Genomic DNA, 19,835 nt, shown 5'->3' with positions numbered 1-19,835 from the left:
CATCTGGAGGGCCAAAGGTTGGAGATGCCTGCAATAAAGGAATAAATGACCAGCTTTGGCTTGGAAACTTGGTCATTATTTCTACAGCATAGTACCCTTTTTTATGCCGGGGTGAGTTTTCCCCCCTGTTCTGTGTTGTTAGAATCAAGTGGCAGCCAAACAAATGCTATATGCGGATGATATTTCATTATATGTAAGACACATATAATTGAAATTAGCTAAATTCTGGACTCTAGGTCTTGTTTCTCTTCAACACCAATTTAAGAAGGCCTTTGTTCACCTAGCGGCAAATTTAAAGCATAGTCCACCTTTTTTCAAGACGTTGCCTCCTTTTCCTCTGCATACTTACATTTCCATATACGTTGGATATGATAAAACACTAGATTATCAGATGTAGAATGGACAAATAATGGCACAAGACTGACTCGACTCTCTGTCTCTCTCTCTATATATATACACACACACTGCATGTGAATCTCTGTTGCTCAGATCAAATGTTAATACTTACTTTAATTCATTTGTCTGGATTTTTAAAGGTATGGACAGAAAGGCAAAGCCATAAGGATAGAGAGGATTGTCTATACGGGGAAAGAAGGCAAAAGTGCCCAAGGATGTCCTATAGCTAAATGGGTAAGCCTTTTCCCCACTTGATCATATAAAATATATTTTTTAAGTTTAAGAAAGAATACTAGTATTTGTTTGCTGTAAATATGCAGATCATTTTAAAAGAGAATATTACCATTTTGATATTTTTTTAAGCCTCTGACCTAGGATAGATGTCAAAAGAGGTATTATAACTTTGAAATGAGTTTATATATATAAAAAAATACCAAACACAGACTGCAAAATTTGCAAAACAAAATGTATACAAAGATGAAATGTAACCTAGTAATAGTACTGGACTGAGCTAAGGAAAGTCTAGTATTTTGAAAATGTACCTCCAATTAAAGGCCTCCCAAAGTTGGGAAATGCCTTGTATTTATTTAGGGTGCTGATCCATCTAACCCAGTCTTGTCTGTTCTGATTGACATCTATCTAATATCTCAGGCAGGGGTCTTTCCCAGCCGTACTTTGAGATCACAGGGATTGAACCTAAAACCTTCTGCGCACAACACTGCAGTAAACTGTGCTACAGGCAGACTGGATATGAGCATAAATGTTTTCCTTAAACAGACATTCTATCATATTTTGCATCTCACTAAAAACCAGAAAACTTCTTTGGGGGGTGTATTTGCAGGTGATTCGTAGAAGTAGCACTGAAGAAAAACTCCTTTGTTTGGTACGGGAACGTGCAGGCCACAGCTGTGAAACGGCAGTGATAGTAGTGCTTATCTTGGTGTGGGAAGGAATTTCTCGAAGCCTAGCAGACAAGCTGTATTCCGAACTCTCCGAAACTTTAAGGAAGTATGGCACGCTAACAAACCGTCGCTGTGCTCTAAATGAAGAGTAAGTGAAGTATGTACTTGTTTCTCTCAAAATGTGATCTTGCTATAACTTGAATGCCTAGATTTAAGGAACAATAATTCCGACTAAAGTCATGCATCCTATGTTCTTCTTTTCATTTTTTTAGCTGACATCAGTCATTGGTCTCACTGAGGTTATTGTCCTTATGTTGTCAGTAACCAAGAAAGTTGTCTTTGTTTAAAAGAGAGCCCATTTCACCTCCCTTCTATCATTGCCACAGTTCCCATCACGTTCAGTTCTGTAGCACACCCCTTTTGGGACTATGCCATGACAATATGCATGAGTGGTTGGAGTCTAGTTCCATGTCTACCATGATTCTTTTAATGTTCCTTGCTGCAGCAAAGTTCTTGCAACAAATTCTGCCCAGTACACAGAGTACCATATAGGGAGCAAGCTTCATTTGTGGTGCCTAGCTCAATGAAGTTACCCAGTCTGCATACCTGCCATACATTTAAAACACATTTCCCCCTCTACACAAAAAAGGATATTGGGAAGTTTGTTGGGGTGCTGGGAACTGCAGCTCTGGGAAGGGTAGACTACACTTCCCAGGATTCTTAGTGGGAGGAGAATGTATTTTTAGCAGCCCCAGTCATATTATGAAGACAACTTCCTGTTGGGTGTTCCCCTCCCACTTTTCCTAAGGAACTCATATGGTTTCATGGAAATGTATTCCAATAGACATAATAATAATAATTTATTATTTATACCCCACCCATCTGGCTGGGTTTCCCCAGCCACTCTGGGCGGCTTCCAACATAATATTAAAATACAATAATCTATTAAACATTAAAAGCTTCCCTAAGACATAAACTGTCTTTCCAAATTAGCCCTTACTATGTGTTTATTATACATCTTCAGTGCCCTGAATAGCTACACAGTTTTAGTGAGACAGGTGGGATTGTTGTATGGCTCAACTGGCCATGTGCTTTGGTGGCTTTTAACAAGACCCATTGCAATACCAACAAAGACAGGACCATAGAAGACCAATAAGAATACCCTACAGCAAGGTACCTCTTTCCAAGGCATGGTAAAAATGGTGTACTGGGTTTGCACGACTGGCCCAGTTGTATTAGAATTTTGTGAATATGTAGGATTGGCTCCAGCATGGCCTTTCCACAAACAGGTGAGGTCCTTCTGTTTGCAGAAGGGTTTTTTGATCTGCAGGTCCTCCTACAGATGGAAAGAGATGGAGGTGATTTGGGACCATTCTCCTTTCCCTCTGCAGCCCCCCAGCAGGCTTGTGCCCATAATGTTCTGGGTGTCTCGCAAAACCACTGGGATAAAATTTGGGAAGTGGAGGTGTTGCAGGAAGAGAGTCAGTAGACATCACCTTCATAGGTGCCGACTCCATGGGGCTTGAGGGGGCCCGAGCCCCCTCAAAAATTCGTTTGGGGGGGCTCTGCCCCCCAATAATCTCCGGCGCCCCTCCAGCAGAGCGCCATCGCCGCCCCTCCCCCAGCCCAAAATGCACAGGATCGGGCTGCATGCCTCCTGCCCTCCCTCCCGAGCAAAAGCTCCACCCAATTTCCGCTCCGGAGCTGATTAATAGGCGCAGCACGCTCTCCCCTATTCGCTCACGAGGAGGCGGCGCCACTTTATTTGCATATTCATGAGCTTATTTATTATTCATGAGCTTTCCCAGGCCCCCCCCAATATTTTTTATAAGTCCGCGTCCGTGATCACCTTACCTCCTTCTATCAGCTGAAGCATTTCATGAGTGTCCCACCACTCATGGGATCTCTGGACCTATTCAATATAATTCAGAGCTAAGGTGCCTTCCTTTGGTTTCCATTTTTTAATAAAGTAATTGTTTACAGTGCAATACTATGTATGAATACACAGAAACAAGTCCCATTGAGTTGAGCGGTACTTCTTCACAGTATGTATGGAATTGCAACCTTAATGTGAACTGCTGGTTTTCAGAAGCTTGTAAGAAAACCACTTTCACACACACACACACACACACACACACACACACACACGTAGAAGGTTGTTGTTTTGCTTCTGTATCAAATATCTATAGATGAAGGTAGAACACAAGCAATTGACTTCACTTACAGCCACTCTTGGTATTACTAAAGGCTTTTCATAGAAGGTGATCAGTTGGCTGCTGTTAGCTCTGGTTGCAACAATATCATGGCCAAGACTTCCTTAGACACATGGACAAAGGGCGGCTCTCCTTTCCTACAAACTTTTATTAAAGGCCTGTTGAAGGGTTCTTTCTTCAGGGAGTGCAGAAGTTGGGCTTAGTGCATATAGCTGCAAAAACATTATGATGTGCAAAAAAAATTCCAGGCAGGGCTTCTTTGCAGGTGTCCACACTATGCTTTTAGGTTGCTACAAATGCAGTTCTTTCCTTTCTTAGGCGAACTTGCGCATGCCAAGGCCTGGACCCCGAGAGTTGTGGCGCATCGTTTTCCTTCGGCTGCTCGTGGAGTATGTACTACAATGGGTGCAAGTTTGCCAGAAGCAAGATCCCAAGGAAGTTTAAACTATTGGGGGATGATCCAAGAGAGGTAGGGACTAAATAGGTGGCATGTGTGGCACTCTCTCAAGCATTTCTATTCTAGTTGAGGTAGCTGCTCCCAGACTTTAGAACCCCCACCCTAGAGGTGTTAAGACGGGCTCCCTCGTTGTTGTCCTTCTGCCAGCAGGTGCAGGTGTTCTTGTTGGAACTGACTGCTTTGAATATAAAGGCTGGTGCTTTCTTATTGTAATCCTTTGCATGGTTTCAATAGATTATATAGAGTTTTTTATAGTTTTTATTAGGAATTTCAACATAACAAATTATCAAAAACATATCATCTTCATCCCCCCCCCATTTTTCCCTCCCCAAGATAAAACCACCCCCCCCCCAGACTTCCCTCAGCTCCTCTCTCTGGTATTTCAACATGTATTATTCTCTGCATATTATAAAATTGTAAAGATCCTTAAATTATCTATCTATTATGTTAATCCTATCCATGTTTAATTGTTTTTAAATTATTGGTCCCCCCCCCTATGATTTTAGCTGTTTTTGTTTTTATCAGTAAGCTGCCTTGAGTCTTTGTCAGGAAAAAGGGTTGGGAATGAATGAATGAATGATAAGATGAGACTCAATTTTTTAAAATGACTCACAGTGTCAGATGATGGTCTTAAGTACAACATTCCACCCTAGAATGGCATTTATTTCTAAGTGTTTCCATCTACCTCTTCTGTCTGACGCAGGAAGGCGAGGAACCTTTCTGAAGTCAGGGGCTGCGTTCCTTTAGGGGGAAGTGGTCAGGGCCTGAATGCAGCTAATGGGTGGACTCAAAGTCAGAAGTGAGCGGAATACCCTTTCCCTCCCTCCTTCCCCTTCTCATGCACAGAAACACACTTTTCATCTTTTCTCCATTCCCCCTTCATTCATTTTTTAAGCTGCCAAGCCAGCAGTTTCCCTGGTTCATTTGCAAATTCAAAATTCCTCTGTTTTATAACCTTAACTTTCCTCTGTGTTTCCCCAATTTACTAGCATTGAATACAGTGGTGCCTCGCAAGACGAAATTAATTCGTTCCACGAGTTTTTTCGTCTAGCGAATTTTTCGTCTTGCGAAGCACAGTGTTGGAAAAGTTTTGGAAAAGCTTCAAAAATCACCAAAAACCTCAAAAAAGGCTACCACACCACGTTCTATGAGTTGCTCCTCGAAGTCAAGTCGCAACTGTATTAACGGTGTTAAGAAAAAGGAAACAAACTTGCAAAAAACGCAAGACGTTTTCGTCTTGCGAAGCAAGCCCATAGGGAAATTCGTCTTGCGAAGCAGCTCAAAAACCGCAAAACACTTTCGTCTAGCGAGTTTTTCGTCTTGTGGGGCATTCGTCTTGCGGGGCACCACTGTATTGTATCTGCAATAACTTTATTGCAATATCTCTGTTCCATCTCCCCTTTTTTTGGCTTGTAATGGATAATTAGGACTACAATGTAAACTTAATACAGTTGAATGTTAACACGCAAAATCTCTCCTTTACTGAAAAACAGGAAGAAAAGCTGGAGTCCAATTTGCAAACTCTCTCGACTCTGATGGCACCCACTTACAAGAAACTGGCACCTGATGCGTATAACAACCAGGTAGGCTAAAAAATGGATGGGGTGCTAGTTATCAACACTAAAACAACCTGATTTATTTTGCAATCACATTAAGTTTCATTATAATAATAAGTCTTTGGCAGAGACCTTGGGAATCTGAAGTTTAAAAAAAGCTTGAAAGACATCTTTAGAGTGCATTTAAACACCCCATGCTTCTTATTTTAGAGTAATTAGTTAGAAATAGCTACTACTCCTAAGATCACTGTGTGCTGTGACTAATGCAAATTAGAATTGTTGTAAATGTACTTATGATAATGGAGGAAAGTGGGATAAAAATTACTTCTAATTATGTGAAGCCGAACAATGGATGAAACATCTTAAGGAGTTATTTGGGACCTCTTCTGATCTTGTATTGAAAGTAATGGCCAAATCCCCAAGAAAGACTTCCCCAGGACTTCCCAAGGTTCAGATCTTTCCCACACCAGAATTCCTCAGCTTCTGGCAGCAGTTTGCCTTGCGTGTTCTTCATGGCACTGATTGCAGTGGTCCAAAAAATTAACTCTGCTAGTAAACTTAGGTTGGGATTTTTTCATTTCACACCGTACGTCACTCCATGAGATGCTCCTTATATACTTTGAACTGCCCCAATACATTGATTACAACACACATCTAATACTATCCCATAATCTCTATTAAATAGATATTTTTTAAAATCCATCAAATTCTGCACAAAAGTGGCATAGGAGCCACTTCCTAGGGGCCGAGGTCCCTTCGTCCCTCCCTAAAATATTTGAAGGGCCCGAGGCCCCTGCCCCAGAGTTGATGTGCATTGCCATTCAAGTGGTGTGCATGCACCACATCCTGTGTTCAATTATGTGAGGCAGGGCTTACCTGGGCCCCTCAATATTTTATTCAAGTTGGCACCCCTGCAATGTGGGAACCCAAAGACTGGGGTTCTTTAATGCTGCTGATTCTTTCCTCCTGTATAGTCATACCTCGAGTTGAATGCGCTTCAGGTTGAGCACGTTCGAGTTGCACTCCGGAGCAACCCGGAAGTACCGGAGCGCATTACTTCTGGGTTTTGCCACTTGTGCATGCGCAGACGCTCAAAATGACGTTACGCACATGTGCGGTAGTGGCAAAACGCAACCCGCGGATGCGCCGTCGTGTCTTGCATTCCGTTCGGGATGCGAACGGGGAATTCTTCATCTGTTACTGCAGTGACCAAATAAATCATACTTTCTTGTTTTCTCCTGGCTTCTTGAACCACCGGGAGGGGAGGGAAAGATTCCTCAGGCTTGACATGGCATGTAGAAAGCCCACTAACAAAATTACAGTTTCTTGTAAGCTGCAACAAGCACCTTTTTTAAAAAAAAGTTTAAGCAGGCTTCCTAGCTGCTACAGAAAGCAGTGCCACTGGCATTCTCCAGGTCACCTTACCCAGAATGCATTGCCAAGCCTACCTGACCAGTAATGAGTTAAGGAGGAGGTCTAAGGGAGCCAGTTTGCCACTTCCATATGCCTGACATCATTGTCTCATTCTGCCTCCTCATTGGGCCATCCCTGAGGTCTTATACTTGGTAGTTCATTAGCAGTGCTGACTTCAGGGAGTCTGGTGGTCTTCCGTCACTGTCTTTGCCCTACAAGGTTTTGACTTCAACGCTGTAATGGATATACCCCCAGAGAGCTTACTTGGCCCCTGCACTCCACATGACAAATCAAAATAATCCAGCTAGGTCAAAAAAAATTCAACACAGCTGAGACTATGATTTCCTCTGGGATAATACAGCAGATAAATTAGACTGTTTCAGTAATGCGTGTGTGCGCTTGTTTTGTTTCAGATTGAATATGAACACAGAGCACCCGAGTGCCGTCTGGGTTTAAAAGAAGGCCGTCCGTTCTCAGGGGTCACTGCCTGCCTGGATTTCTGTGCTCATGCTCACAGGGACTTGCATAATATGCAGAATGGCAGCACACTGGTAAGTCAGTGGTGCATGCAGCCGTACTCATGCAGAACTAATTTCCTCTATTAAGTTCATTATTTTTTCATAATCTGTATTTCTATTAAATTGGCACATGATGGCTGTTGGGGGGGTGGGGATAGGGAGAGAGAACGACAAAATGCTTATATGAAGAGGAATGTGAAGCCCTCCAGACTTTTAATTAAAAGATGATGGAGATTCCCAGGGTTCATTCTTAAAATCCTTGCTCCTAGCCTTGCTTTTATTATACACAGTGAAACAATATAAGACTAGGAAAGCTCAAGAGCTATGTGGTTATAATCAGCTCCTGAATGGGACGTTTAACTTGCAAAAAGTGCAGAATCTGACATCTTCATTTGAATCCTGAGACTCTTAAAGTTCCCAGCTGGAGGCAGAGGGAAGCACATTCCTTTAAAGCTGAGAAAACCAAAGGACTTTCTCAGAAAGTCGTGTGCTTCAACTCCCAACAGCATGTTTTGGGTATGCCAACTAATCCAGTGTCCCTTCTCTCCCTTTATCACTACGGGTCCTCAGTAAACCTTCTAAAGACAGCCAGGGTGGTGTAATGGTTAGAGTGTTGGACTAAGACCCAAGAGACCAGGGTTCAAATCCCCACTGGGTGACTTTGGGCCAGTCACAAATTTTCAGCCTGTCCTACCTCACAGGGTTGTTGTGAGCTTAAAATGAAGAGGGGGAGAACCATGAATGCCATCTTCAGCTCCTTGGAGGAAAGGTGGGATATAAATGTAGTAAATAAATCCATCAATAGTTCTCGAGTGGGCGCCGGAATGGCACTAGGTGGGTGTTGCTATGCTTCAGTCATTTGAAGAGGCAGATATGTCACCCTTGACTGGATGTGAGCTCCTCCCCTTTCTTGGACATCACTTTGCTTTCTGACTCACCTGAAGATCGGTCATATTTCACCACTGCTGTTGTGGCCCCCACTCTCTCAGTCTAACCTGCTTCACAGAGCTGTTGAGAGAATGCCACCTTGCCCTTGTTGCAGAAAAGATGGGATAATAAAGCAAATAAGCCCATTAGAAGCACATACCATACGACAGACCTTTGTGTTCTTGTCATGCTAAGAGGACATTCCTTCTTTTAACAGGTCTGTACGCTCACCAGAGAAGACAATCGTGAAATTGGCCAGACGCCCGAAGATGAGCAATTGCATGTGCTCCCTTTGTACAAAATCTCCAACGTGGACGAGTTCGGAAGTGCAGAAGGTCAGGAAGAGAAAAAACGGAACGGCAGCATCCAGGTCCTTAGCTCCTTCCGGAGAAAAGTAAGGATGCTTTCTGAGCCAGTTAAGACTTGCCGGCAAAAAAAGTTGGAAGCTAAGAAAGCAGCCACTGAGAAGCTTGCTGCTATGGATAATGGGTCAAGCAAACACGAGAGAGAGAAGTCAACCGCAGCACGCCAAAAGCAGGCCATCTCAGAAGCATCGGGTCATGCAAAGCAGTTAGCAGGTATGGTTTGTAATGAGTACGCACCATGGTTCATGGTTCTATTTCCTGTGCCGCTTGTATTATTTACACTCAAGATAAGGGTGAGGCAGGTTAGGTGGCAGGCAGTGCATGTGTTCAGCTTTTAGTGTCTTCTATAGTTCAGTGAACAACCTCAAAATATATGTAGACGACGTTTCAGTTATTTAAGGTATTCGTATACTGCCTTTCCTTACACCAAAGTGGTGTTTGATTCAAGCTATAGACCTCAACCCATAGTTGTTTAAACATACTTGCTTATACCAATTCAGGAAATGTGTTCTTCTCCATCGCCTAATAACGCCTATTTTGACTGGCAGCAGCTTTCCTGAAGCATTCACCTGATGTGCAGATGGAGGCAGCCGATGGGCCACCCAGCAATTCCATTGCCTTTTCCTTGATAAAGCATGTGAAAAGTATGTTAGAAGTAAATAATTCAAGAGGTTATTTAGGGCCAATCTTACTGTGATCTTAAACATATATATATATATTTAAAAATGCATCTAGTGGGAGCTTTCATTCCAGTGTAAGTAGCGTCATTTGAGAGGGGAGCTTTTAAGGTTTATGTTGTCCTTCCCCACCTATTACAGCTACCCTGGGGGAGAATAGCAATAATGCATTTAACATATACATTTTGGCCCTTAGGTTTCTATCCGAATGGGCCTCTTGAATAAGTATGAAGACTGAACAACCTCTTAGTGCGCAGAAATGCCCTTACAGCCTTCAGGGTTCCTATTTTTTTTCTGTGGGCAAACAAGACATAAGCTGCAAAAAGCTGTGTGTATACAATCTCCTAAGGATGTTCTTTCCCTAGCCATGTCAAGCACGGAGAAATACAAACAGTGGGGTTCCTCTTCTTTAACTTTTCCTTGCTTACTTTCTTACTCTCACAAGACAAACCGTACTTAACAACTTGCTAGGCAGAAGGGTTTGGGGTGGTTGTGTTGCACTTACGTTGTGGAGGTCACAGACAGTTCATTCCAGAGAAAAGCAAGCAGTGGGGCTTTCTTTCTCTCCTGCAGCCTCCTTGAGTCCTTGAAAACCACCTCTGAGAACTGGGAGATGGACTACCTGCAGGCTTTATATAAGCATCCTGTTGGCCATTGTGGGAACAGGATGTTGGCATAGATCAGGGGCAGGCAACCTAAGGCCCGTGCGCCGGATGCAGCCCAATCGTCTTCTCAATCCAGCCGGCAGACGGTCCAGGAATCAGCTTGTTTTTACATGAGTAGAATGTGTCCTTTTAATTAAAATGCATCTCTGGGTTATTTGTGGGGCCTGCCTGGTGTTTTTACATGTGTAGAATGTGTGCTTTTATTTAAAATGCATCTCTGGGTTATTTGTGGGACATAGGAATTCGTTCATCCCCCCCCCCAATATAGTCTGGCCCACCACATGGTCTGAGAGATGGTGGACCGGCCCACGGCTGAAAAAGGTTGCTGACCCCTGGGATAGATGGTGTGACCTGGCAAGGGGTGATCTTATGATACATTCTTAGGGCTGTGCTGGGAAGAGGCAGCATCCCTGCTTTCTCTTCAATAGATGGAAAAGGCACAGAAAGGGGCAGCCAAAATTATCAAGGGTCTGGAACACCTATGAGAAAAGGTTGCTCATTTGGGGGAAGTTTGGGCTTAGAAAGAAAGCAAGGAAAGAAAGTCAAGATTATAAGTGGTGTGGAGAGAATGACTAGGGAGATCTTCTTCCACTCTCATAATGCTAGAATCCAGAGGCTGAATGTTGGGATCTTCAAAACAAACAAAAGAATGTACTTATTCACATAGCACAATGGTTCCCAATTGGTGGTCCACAGACCCCAGGGGGTCCACAGAACCCACTTAGGGGGTCAATGGCACCATTCACATATCAAAAACTGCCATAGATATCTCAAAATATCTTTGAAGATCTCAAAAGTAGGAGGTCCACGGTTTGGCTTTTGAAAAACAAGGGGTCCACACTACTTAGTTAATTGGGAACCACTGACATAGCATATGGCTTGAGTTATGGAATTAACGACTGTAAGATTTGGTGATTGCAATCACCAGCAGGTTTAAAAGGGGGAATTAGGCTGTGTACACACTGCTCTACTGCTCTTTATAACCAGTGTGCTCTCATTGCTGATTTGGGAAGCGGTATGTGCATGACATTAGCCATAATCCATAGCTATCCTGCTGTTTGTTATGAAATTCTGCATATTCATGCATTCTCTCTAAATCAGCTTCGATCATAATTGAGAAAAAGGTCATCTTTTTCTCCCCTCCCCCTTTTCTTCCCCAACTTTATACTGCATATAACACCAATGTCTCACAACAAATATAATTGAAATGTAGAAAACACAACCTGAAAAGAGACAATGCACACACTTTTGTAAACGAAGAAAATCTTTAATGAAAATTGTTTTTTTAAAAAGAGAGAGCGAGAGCAGCCTAGCTGGCAATGCGTGCACAGCCTTAGATACACTGATAAGGCTATCAGTTGCTCCTGGTCACGATGGTGAAATGTTATCTCCAGTATCCAAGACAGCATGCGCCTCTTGAATAACAGTCACCGAAGAGCACAAGTAGGAGAATGCTATTGTCTCCTTATTCTGCTTGTGGGATTTCCACGGGCATCTCATTGGCCACCGTGAGAACAAAATATTGGAGCAGATGGGCCTTTGGACTGACCCGTGGTGGTATTATTTATGTTCTTAATAGTAGGGGAGAACTCTCCTGTGCTGAGCTGCACCAACATCTTTGAGGGGTTGGAGTAGCAGTGCCTCTCCTAATACACAAGAAGCCAGAAAATGATTCCTGCACCTGTGATAATTGGTGTTCTTACCTCTTAAAGCTATTTCTTCCTCTCTCTCTTTCCCCTTCCACAGATCTGTTACGTCTTTCAGGACCAGCCATGTCACAGCAGAAGCTCTACCAACATCCACATCATGCCCTCCCTACTAAACCTCAGTCAAACCACATCAACTCATACACTGCTTCAGGTCCCACAAACCTCTACATGGGTTTGCCAAATCCAGCCAACCCATATCCAAACTCTTCACATGCCTCAGATCCTTATGGTGGGTCCAGCCCCATGAATATCTACCCAACGTCTTCGCAACCTGCAGGAGCCTATTTGAATTCTCCTGGTCTCATGAATCCCTATTCTGTACACTTGGGTCAAAATAACCAATATCCCCATTATCAATGCAACGGAAACTTGCCTCTGGAGAACTGTTCCTCCTACTACAACTCCTATTCGTCTCAGCCTCAGCATATGGACTTGTTTAGGTATCAGAGCCAAGACTCTCTATCTAAGCTAAGTCTACCTCCAATTCATACATTATATCAGCATAGGTTTGGAAACAACCAGAACTATGGGCCCAGGTACTTGAACTATGGAAACCAAAATGTGCAGGTAGATGCGCTCAACAGTTGCACAATTAGACCAAATATTCAGCATGCAGGTTCCTTCCCTCCTTACCCCACACATGAGGCTGATGGTCCTTTTATGGACATCGCCTCTAGACTGAAATCAAATCTAAATAATCCAAGTGTGGACTACATGAATAAAAATGGTGACCATCTCTACCCCCCTCCGCACTTAACACATGACTACCACCCTGCCGCAGGCGTGTTCAGTGGCCCTGCTCATCCACTCCACCTCCAGAACAAGAATAACCAAAATGGGTTGTCAAACATGCTTCCAGGTCTTAACCACAATCAGACTGCTTCCCAAGAAGGCGCAAATAAAACTGAGGTGCTCCCGCCAGAAGATCCCGATGACGTCTGGTCAGACAATGAGCAGAGCTTTCTGGATCCAGATATAGGTGGCGTGGCGGTCGCCCCCTCGCACGGGTCAATTCTCATAGAGTGCGCGAAACGTGAGCTCCACGCGACAACCCCGCTGAAGAACCCAAACAGGAACCACCCCACAAGGATATCGCTCGTCTTCTACCAGCACAAAAGCATGAACGAGCCAAAGCACGGCCTAGCTTTGTGGGAGGCAAAGATGGCGGAGAAGGCGAGGGAGAAAGAGGAGGACTGCGAAAAGTACGGTCCGGATTATGTGCCTCAGAAAGTGCATGGCAAAAAAGTGAAGCGGGAGCCGGCTGAACTGAATGAGAATTTGGAGCCAACCTACATGCGTTTCATCAGGTCTCTTGCACAAAGGACCATGTCTCTCACCACAAACTCCACGGTTACCACATCTCCATATGCCTTTACACGGGTTACAGGGCCTTACAACAGATATATATAAACATCAGAGCTTCATTCATTACCTCATCTGTTTTTTGTTTGTTTTTTATGTTGGTAGGTAGTCGTTCTTTTTAGGCTGGAGACAAGGGAAAAGGGCAAGAGACAGTATTTTTTTTTCCTTTTCTTTTTAGCTTGTCAATGGGAAAACCTCCTTGTACCAGCAAAAGAGGTAACATTGCCACCACATTCATTTGGTAACTGGTCACAGGTAACACGTTAACAACTAAAAACCAAAGCACCCTATGCAAATTTAACGTTGAAATACTGGCTTGACTACTTACTGGAAGACAGAGAATCTGTATGCATAACCTTTAAAATTTTTACATCTGTGACCATTTAAATGAAAGCAAGTTAATTAAGAGAAGTTTGTTTTTAAAGTAAAAATACTGTAGTATTTCAGTAGCAAAAATTTTAAATTACCAACTGGTGCTGAATCTATGATGTGCTGAAATACTGGAAATGCAGCTTTTTAACATGCAGGGGTTTGTTTGTTGCTGTAATCTTAATCTTGACTTGATTTTTATTAATCAGGATAGCGACATATATTACATAAAGAATACGAAGCAAAACACTGAATTTGTTTGGCTATTCTAAAACATGGTGCTATGTATAAGAATGGTGTCTAATGCAGCAGCTGAACAGTTTTAATGCCTTTTATAACCATGAAAACGTTAAAAAGTATGCTGTGCTCTCCTTAAACGGCAAACAGGACCTTTTTAATTTTTGTGTTTGTATCCAAATTGTATTTGTTTGTAATCTGGTGCTTAAAAGAAAATAACACCCAGTTTTTAAAATATGGGAATTGTGGTCAGGCAGGACCAAGATCCAGCAAAGCTTATATATGAGCAGTAGTGTGACATTGTGTGAAGCTCTCTGGAGCTTTTCGTTATAGTTGGTTGCATGGGCAGAGAAGCAAAAGCAACATTTTAAGCTGAAACTTCCATTGCTGAAAAGGCAGACTGCTGTTCAAAGACAGCATCCAGACAGCAGCCTCTTTGGGACATAACACTAAGACATTGTTTACTGTACATGAATGAGCAGAATCAAGCCTTGGGTTTGCATGCTCTTCTCCATGGGTGTAACCAGTGGAGCCCCTGCCCACCCACCCACCCCAAGTCAAGTACAGTGGTACCTTGGTTGTCAAACTTAATCTGTTCTGGGAGTCCCTTTGACTCCCAGAATGGTTCAGAAACCAAGGTGTGGCTTCCGATCAGCTGAAGGAGCTTCCTGCACTCAACCGGAAGCTGTGGAAGCCCTTCGGACGTTTGGCTTCCAAAAAACGTTCACAAACTGCAACACTCGCTTCCGGGTTTGCGGCGTTTGGGAGCCAAAATGTCTGAGTACCAAGGCGTTTCACAACCAAGGTATGACTGTAAATAATACTTAACTCAAAGTAGAAAGAATCAGAATATTTGAAATTGAAATGCTCACTGAGGTGCCACTATCTCCCTCCCTGGCGAGCGTTTCCCTAGAAAAAGTCATTGTGAGCAATTCACTAAGGCTAGGTTAGATGCTATATGGGTAGGGTTATGTTATCAATGCACTACCACAGCGCTGGAACATGCCATGTTGCTCCCTCAGACACCATGAGAATAGGATGCTGAAAAATATGGCCCATTGGCTTGATTTAACAGTCTCTTCTTATGTTTCTGTGTTCTTAGTTCTTACTTTTAATTCCTATCCCATCCCTTCCTCTGGCTTGCTATATTTCTGCTGGAAATATTGGGTTTTAAAAATATTTTCTTGGTGGCTCCATGCTTCAGCAAGGAGCCTTACAATCTATTGTGCAGAGACAGAATAGCATACTGCTAAATTGAGTGATAAAGGCAAAAATCAAGGGTTTGGGTCATCTAGAAAGACCCCTCAGCCCGAAAGCCCTTAGGCTGCATGCCCATATAAGCTCTGTTGGATCTCATTTGAATGCATCCATCAAGTCAAGGCCTGATTAAGGAGAAAAAATAACAGAAATGTGTGGGGTTGTTTTGTTTTATTTAATGGTGCTTGAAAAGTACTTTGTCTGCCTGAAGCATTGGCAAACAACACTGGGGTACTAAAACATGTTAGAAGCTTATTTTATCTTTGGGGCAAATCCATGTAAAAGAGCCCCGATACTATGCTTTTTCAAAACTAAAAATGGGAGGGGCAATTTCAGTCTTGAGAAGTAGCAGAGGAGAGTGGTTATCCCTTTCCCTGCAGCATCCTTTTCCTCTCCCCCACCCCACTAAAAATAGGGGGTTGAGACTATGTAGATAAGCCTCTTACTTAAACATCTACTGGTGTACAAGAGGAACATCCGCTTTTAAAGGCAGAATCCCACTTGGGTTGAATGGATGCAAGGCATTGCCTTTACAACACACTCTGCCCCCCCCCAATCTTCCAATTCCTTGGTGCTCATCTTACACAGCTGTACTGTGAACATGTTTTTCTTTACCATTACGATGACGCGTGTTATCCCTCAAACCGTATATACATTTTGTTTTTGTTTAATATTAGCTTCAGATAATTAACAGCATGGGTTAGACTTGATAATTGTGTAGTTTAGTCTACTTTTTTTTTCCTTTTAAGGATCCATAAAAGTTCTCCAAATAGCTGGGCAGACTGAGGTGTTCCATGGATTATTTATGTTACAGTATACGTCACACTGCTCAGTGTAAGGTGCCCATCTTCGCTAGGAAGGTTTGAGTAGAATGAAGACACGAGATACAGGGTTATTCTGTGCGATTCTGTCGGTGGCGGGAAAAAGGATACAGAACAGGCAGCTGGCTTGCTGTGGCGGTTTTTTAAACTGGTGATTTGTATTAAACAAAATGCAAGCAAAAGAGATGTATAGTAAGTAACTTAACTTGTAAACAATTTTTTTTAATGCTTTAGTATTTTAATACTGTACAAATATATAAATATAAATCTATTATATATCTAGATATATATATATACATAGATATATATATATATATGGGTTTGGAGCTGAATTCACATCACGGTGCTACTCAGCCTGCTATTAAAATATAATGTGATCTAAAAATACATTAAAATGTTTGAATGATGTTCCTACTTGTCATATACCTCAACACTAGTTGGCAATAGGATGTTAAATTGGGAGCGGAAGCTTATAACGTTGTTATATCACCTTCCCCTCCCTCTCTTCCCCCCTGATTCTTTGAAAAATAAGATATTTTTTCTCTCACACTCGCTACTTGATATTATAGCAAGTATAACTTGAACTTCAACTTTTTAATGTTTTTGTTCTAAAAATTCAGGGATATATCAGCTCATGATCTCCTTTGTAAGCCAACATATCATCCAAGTGTGTGAGAGAGTAGGGGTGAGAGTGAGTGTGTGAGAGAGGGTCTGTGCAAGAGAGAGAATATTGTGCGAGGGTGTGTGAATGTGTTGTGAATGTTGATCAAAATATTATCCTTGAGGGTTTTTATTCTATTCTATTCTATTGTTTGAGGATTCAATCTTTCTCTTTCTCTAATACTTGTAAATGTACTGATGGCGATTAAAGCTATATTTTGTGTAAATTCATCCGCTCCTTTATACAGTGATGAGAGTGTTTTAACGTTTTAAACTCTGTTTTCTTCTGGGAGGGGTTGTATGGTCCAGTCACAAAATGGAAAGTAGAATGCACTGAGCGGTCAAAAGGGAAACTGTAAAGCAGGGGAAGGGGGGAACTTGGTTCCCCACCTGTCGCAGGACTACAACTCCCATGTGGGCTAAGGAAGATAGGAGCTGGCCACAGACTCCTCGTTCCTGTTGTGAAGTCAAGGATTTGGCAACTGACCATTTGCTGGAGGGTTGTGTGTTTCCAAGGAGATTAAAAGTTAATTGGCGGGAGCAGGAGCTGCGAGTAGGGAGATTAGACAATTTTATGAAGAATAAGCGGCTACTTCTAGTCAAGGTGACTCTATGCTGCCTCCAGGCAGAAAGGGCTTTTGCAGTCATGTCCTGTTTTTAGGATTCCCAGAGGCATCCGATTGGCTAATGTTGGTCTGATCAAGCAATGTTCTTCTTAGGACTTCTTGCTTTTTAAAAATGCAGACCTAATGCCTCAGTGTTTGGCTGGGGAATATATTATGAGGCAAAGACCCTGACCCATGAAACAAGTTGCTGCTTCGCTCTATACATTGAATTGTCCCACCAATAGCACTGTGTGTAATTGGGCAACGTAAATATTGACCATTACAGGACCAGTGCCTGAATTTGGCCTTTTAAAAGCGGCATTATAATCACCGTTGGATGTTGGAGAACTGCAGTTAGAGACATCCACTCCTCATTCTACTGCCAACACCACACTGTAAATACAAGTCCTTTGAATATTTAACTTGGAAACAAATATTTAACCTTTGCAACTTTAATTAATGAGCATCTTTGCAATCACCCAAAGCTGGGTGAATCTCGGAGACCTCAGTACAAGCCAAGGCTGCTCTGCTTTGCTGCATGTTGAGAAAAACCTCGTCAGTGATGATTCTCAACATTGCATTGAACCCAAACCAAACAGCCTCTGCTTGTGTGGAGCTCCACATGGGAGCTGCTGATTCCACTTAATCAAACCATCTTCCAGTAATATCATGTTTTTCCATTTACCATTTCTTTGCTGACTTAAGGTGAGAAGTGCCGATTTAAAAACAGGTTTTAGGTTGGATTCCAAAGAACAGTGTCGGATTTATGTATAAGCTAAACAAGCTATAGCTTAGGGCCCCACTCTCTTGGGGGGCCCCAAAAAATGTAAAAGAAAAAAACTGGATGTACATTTCCAAAATATAAGGTAAAAAAACAAATAAAATAAAACCTACATACAGCAACAGTGTTTTGTGTTGTGTAGGCTCCTATGATGTACGTAATGGGCCCCGCCTGCTAGCCTGCTCCCTAAAATATCACTGGTTTGCTCATTTCTATATCAATTACTTTGATAAAATACGTATTTTGTTATGTGCAAATGGCTTTAGATAACTATTGGGTCCATAAATTACCATATATCAACACAAAAAACAGCGACAATTTGTTATTGACAAAGGACAGCTGGACATATAAAGGGCCCCATTACCTTCAATAGCTTAGGGCCTCATCAAACCTAAATCCGGCCCTGCCAAAGAACCATGAGCAACATGCACATTTTGGGTAGAGCTGTTCTGCACATGTTTATGCAGGAGAGTTCAACACTGCGCCATGCTCGGTTCTAGATCAGCTAGGGTGCTGCTAATTCTGCAAGATGTTGCAGGAACATTGCTCAGTTCCCGTTTTCTCTTGTGGTACTTCAGACACAAAGTGTCAGGCAACCCTTCTGTGAGTGGAAAACCCCATCCACATGCCGAAGGGGGGGCTTGTATCCAACCCCCGTCATTTGCCAAATTGCTTGCAGGCAGAAGAAAACTTAGTTTGGGAATTTGGGAAGGGGGAGTGGGGCTGGGAGGAGAAATATGTATTGTAAATAAAAGTTGTAATTTTGATGTACAGAACCCTGCCTCAGTGAACTGGGGGGAGGGGGGAGCAGACATAACATTGCTTGTATAGGATTATCAGGTTGACTATAGCCATACTTGAAGATACTTCTGAGTGGTGTCAACTTTACTTGAATGATTTGTTCCCTTCATCTTGATTGACGCACAGTGGCGTTAAAAGTTCACTTTTAAAGCTAGTGGTTAACTTTTGTGTAGGAAACTTTAACAGTTTGACACTAAGATAATGACCTTTTTTAAAAAAAACGTGCATTTTCTAAGCTTATGTTCTACTGTTTGAGTTGTTTTTGTTTTTATTTTTAAAGAAACTTTCCCTCATTTTTCAAAGGGGCTTTTTTTTTTGTCCATTAAAATCTGAGAATGGTTATAAATACTGTAAGTATTGTAATGTAATGAATGCAGGTTATTTGAAAAGCTGTTTTATTATATCATTCCTGATAATGCTGAAATATGGGTGTTTTTAATAAAATTTATATTTATTTAATGCACTCTGTGCTTGTCTTGTGGAATCATGTGCTGTTCGCAGAATCATAGAGTTGGAAGAGACCACGAGGGTCATCTATTCCGACCCCCTGCAATGCAGAAATATTTTGCCCAATGGAGGACTTGAACCCACAATCCTGAGATTAAGAGTCTCATGCTCTGCTGACTGAGTTGTCCACCTATAGGAGGAGCTTTTTCAGCCCGGGGGGCCACTTTCCCTTCCAAGTAACCTCCTGGGGGCCACCGGCCTGTGATTGGTGAGATCAAAGCCAAAAGTGGGCAAAGCCAGAAATCTGTCCATTAGGCTAGTTTCTGCACATGCTCTCACACCCATCTTCATTATCAGAGTTGAAGGGGCTGGTGAGGAATCTGGCCTTGGGAAAGAGGTTGTGGCTGAGGAGAACCCTGAGAGTCAGCAACCACATTTGGCCTCCAGGCCTGAGAGTCCCTATCTCTAAGCTAGTGATCCAAGAACTTAAGACTATTGGCTCAGGCCCCTAAAGAGCAAAAAGAGTTGTACAATCACAGTCGTGTCTTGGTTCTCAAACGTAATCTGTTCCAGAAGTCCGTTCGACTTCTGAAACGTTCGAAAACCAAGGCGCAGCTTTGATTGGCTGCAGGAGCTTCCTGCACTCAATCGGAAGCTGCGTCGGACATTCAGCTTCCAAAAAATGTTCGGAAAACAG

At 42.5% G+C, this 19,835-nt stretch overlaps 1 protein-coding gene across 2 annotated transcripts in view; it reads left to right on the top strand.

The window, feature by feature from the left end:
• Positions 1–19,154, top strand: part of TET2 (tet methylcytosine dioxygenase 2) — a 75,456-nt gene extending 56,302 nt beyond the window's left edge. For both annotated transcript variants that reach the window (XM_081209338.1, XM_081209337.1), the window contains exons 4-10: positions 537–630; positions 1,238–1,446; positions 3,830–3,980; positions 5,462–5,551; positions 7,351–7,488; positions 8,600–8,960; positions 11,836–19,154. In XM_081209338.1, the coding sequence (XP_081065464.1) occupies positions 537–630; positions 1,238–1,446; positions 3,830–3,980; positions 5,462–5,551; positions 7,351–7,488; positions 8,600–8,960; positions 11,836–13,208 (2,416 nt within the window). In that variant the 3' untranslated portion in view covers positions 13,209–19,154. The remainder of the gene's footprint in view (positions 1–536; positions 631–1,237; positions 1,447–3,829; positions 3,981–5,461; positions 5,552–7,350; positions 7,489–8,599; positions 8,961–11,835) is intronic.
• Positions 19,155–19,835: the final 681 nt, after the last annotated feature.

Source organism: Podarcis bocagei (assembly GCF_964188305.1).
Source record: "Podarcis bocagei genome assembly, chromosome: 9".
Taxonomy (NCBI): Eukaryota; Metazoa; Chordata; class Lepidosauria; order Squamata; family Lacertidae; genus Podarcis; species Podarcis bocagei.
Note: the sequence above shows the minus strand (reverse complement) of the source record. Positions and strands in the feature narration are given on the sequence as shown.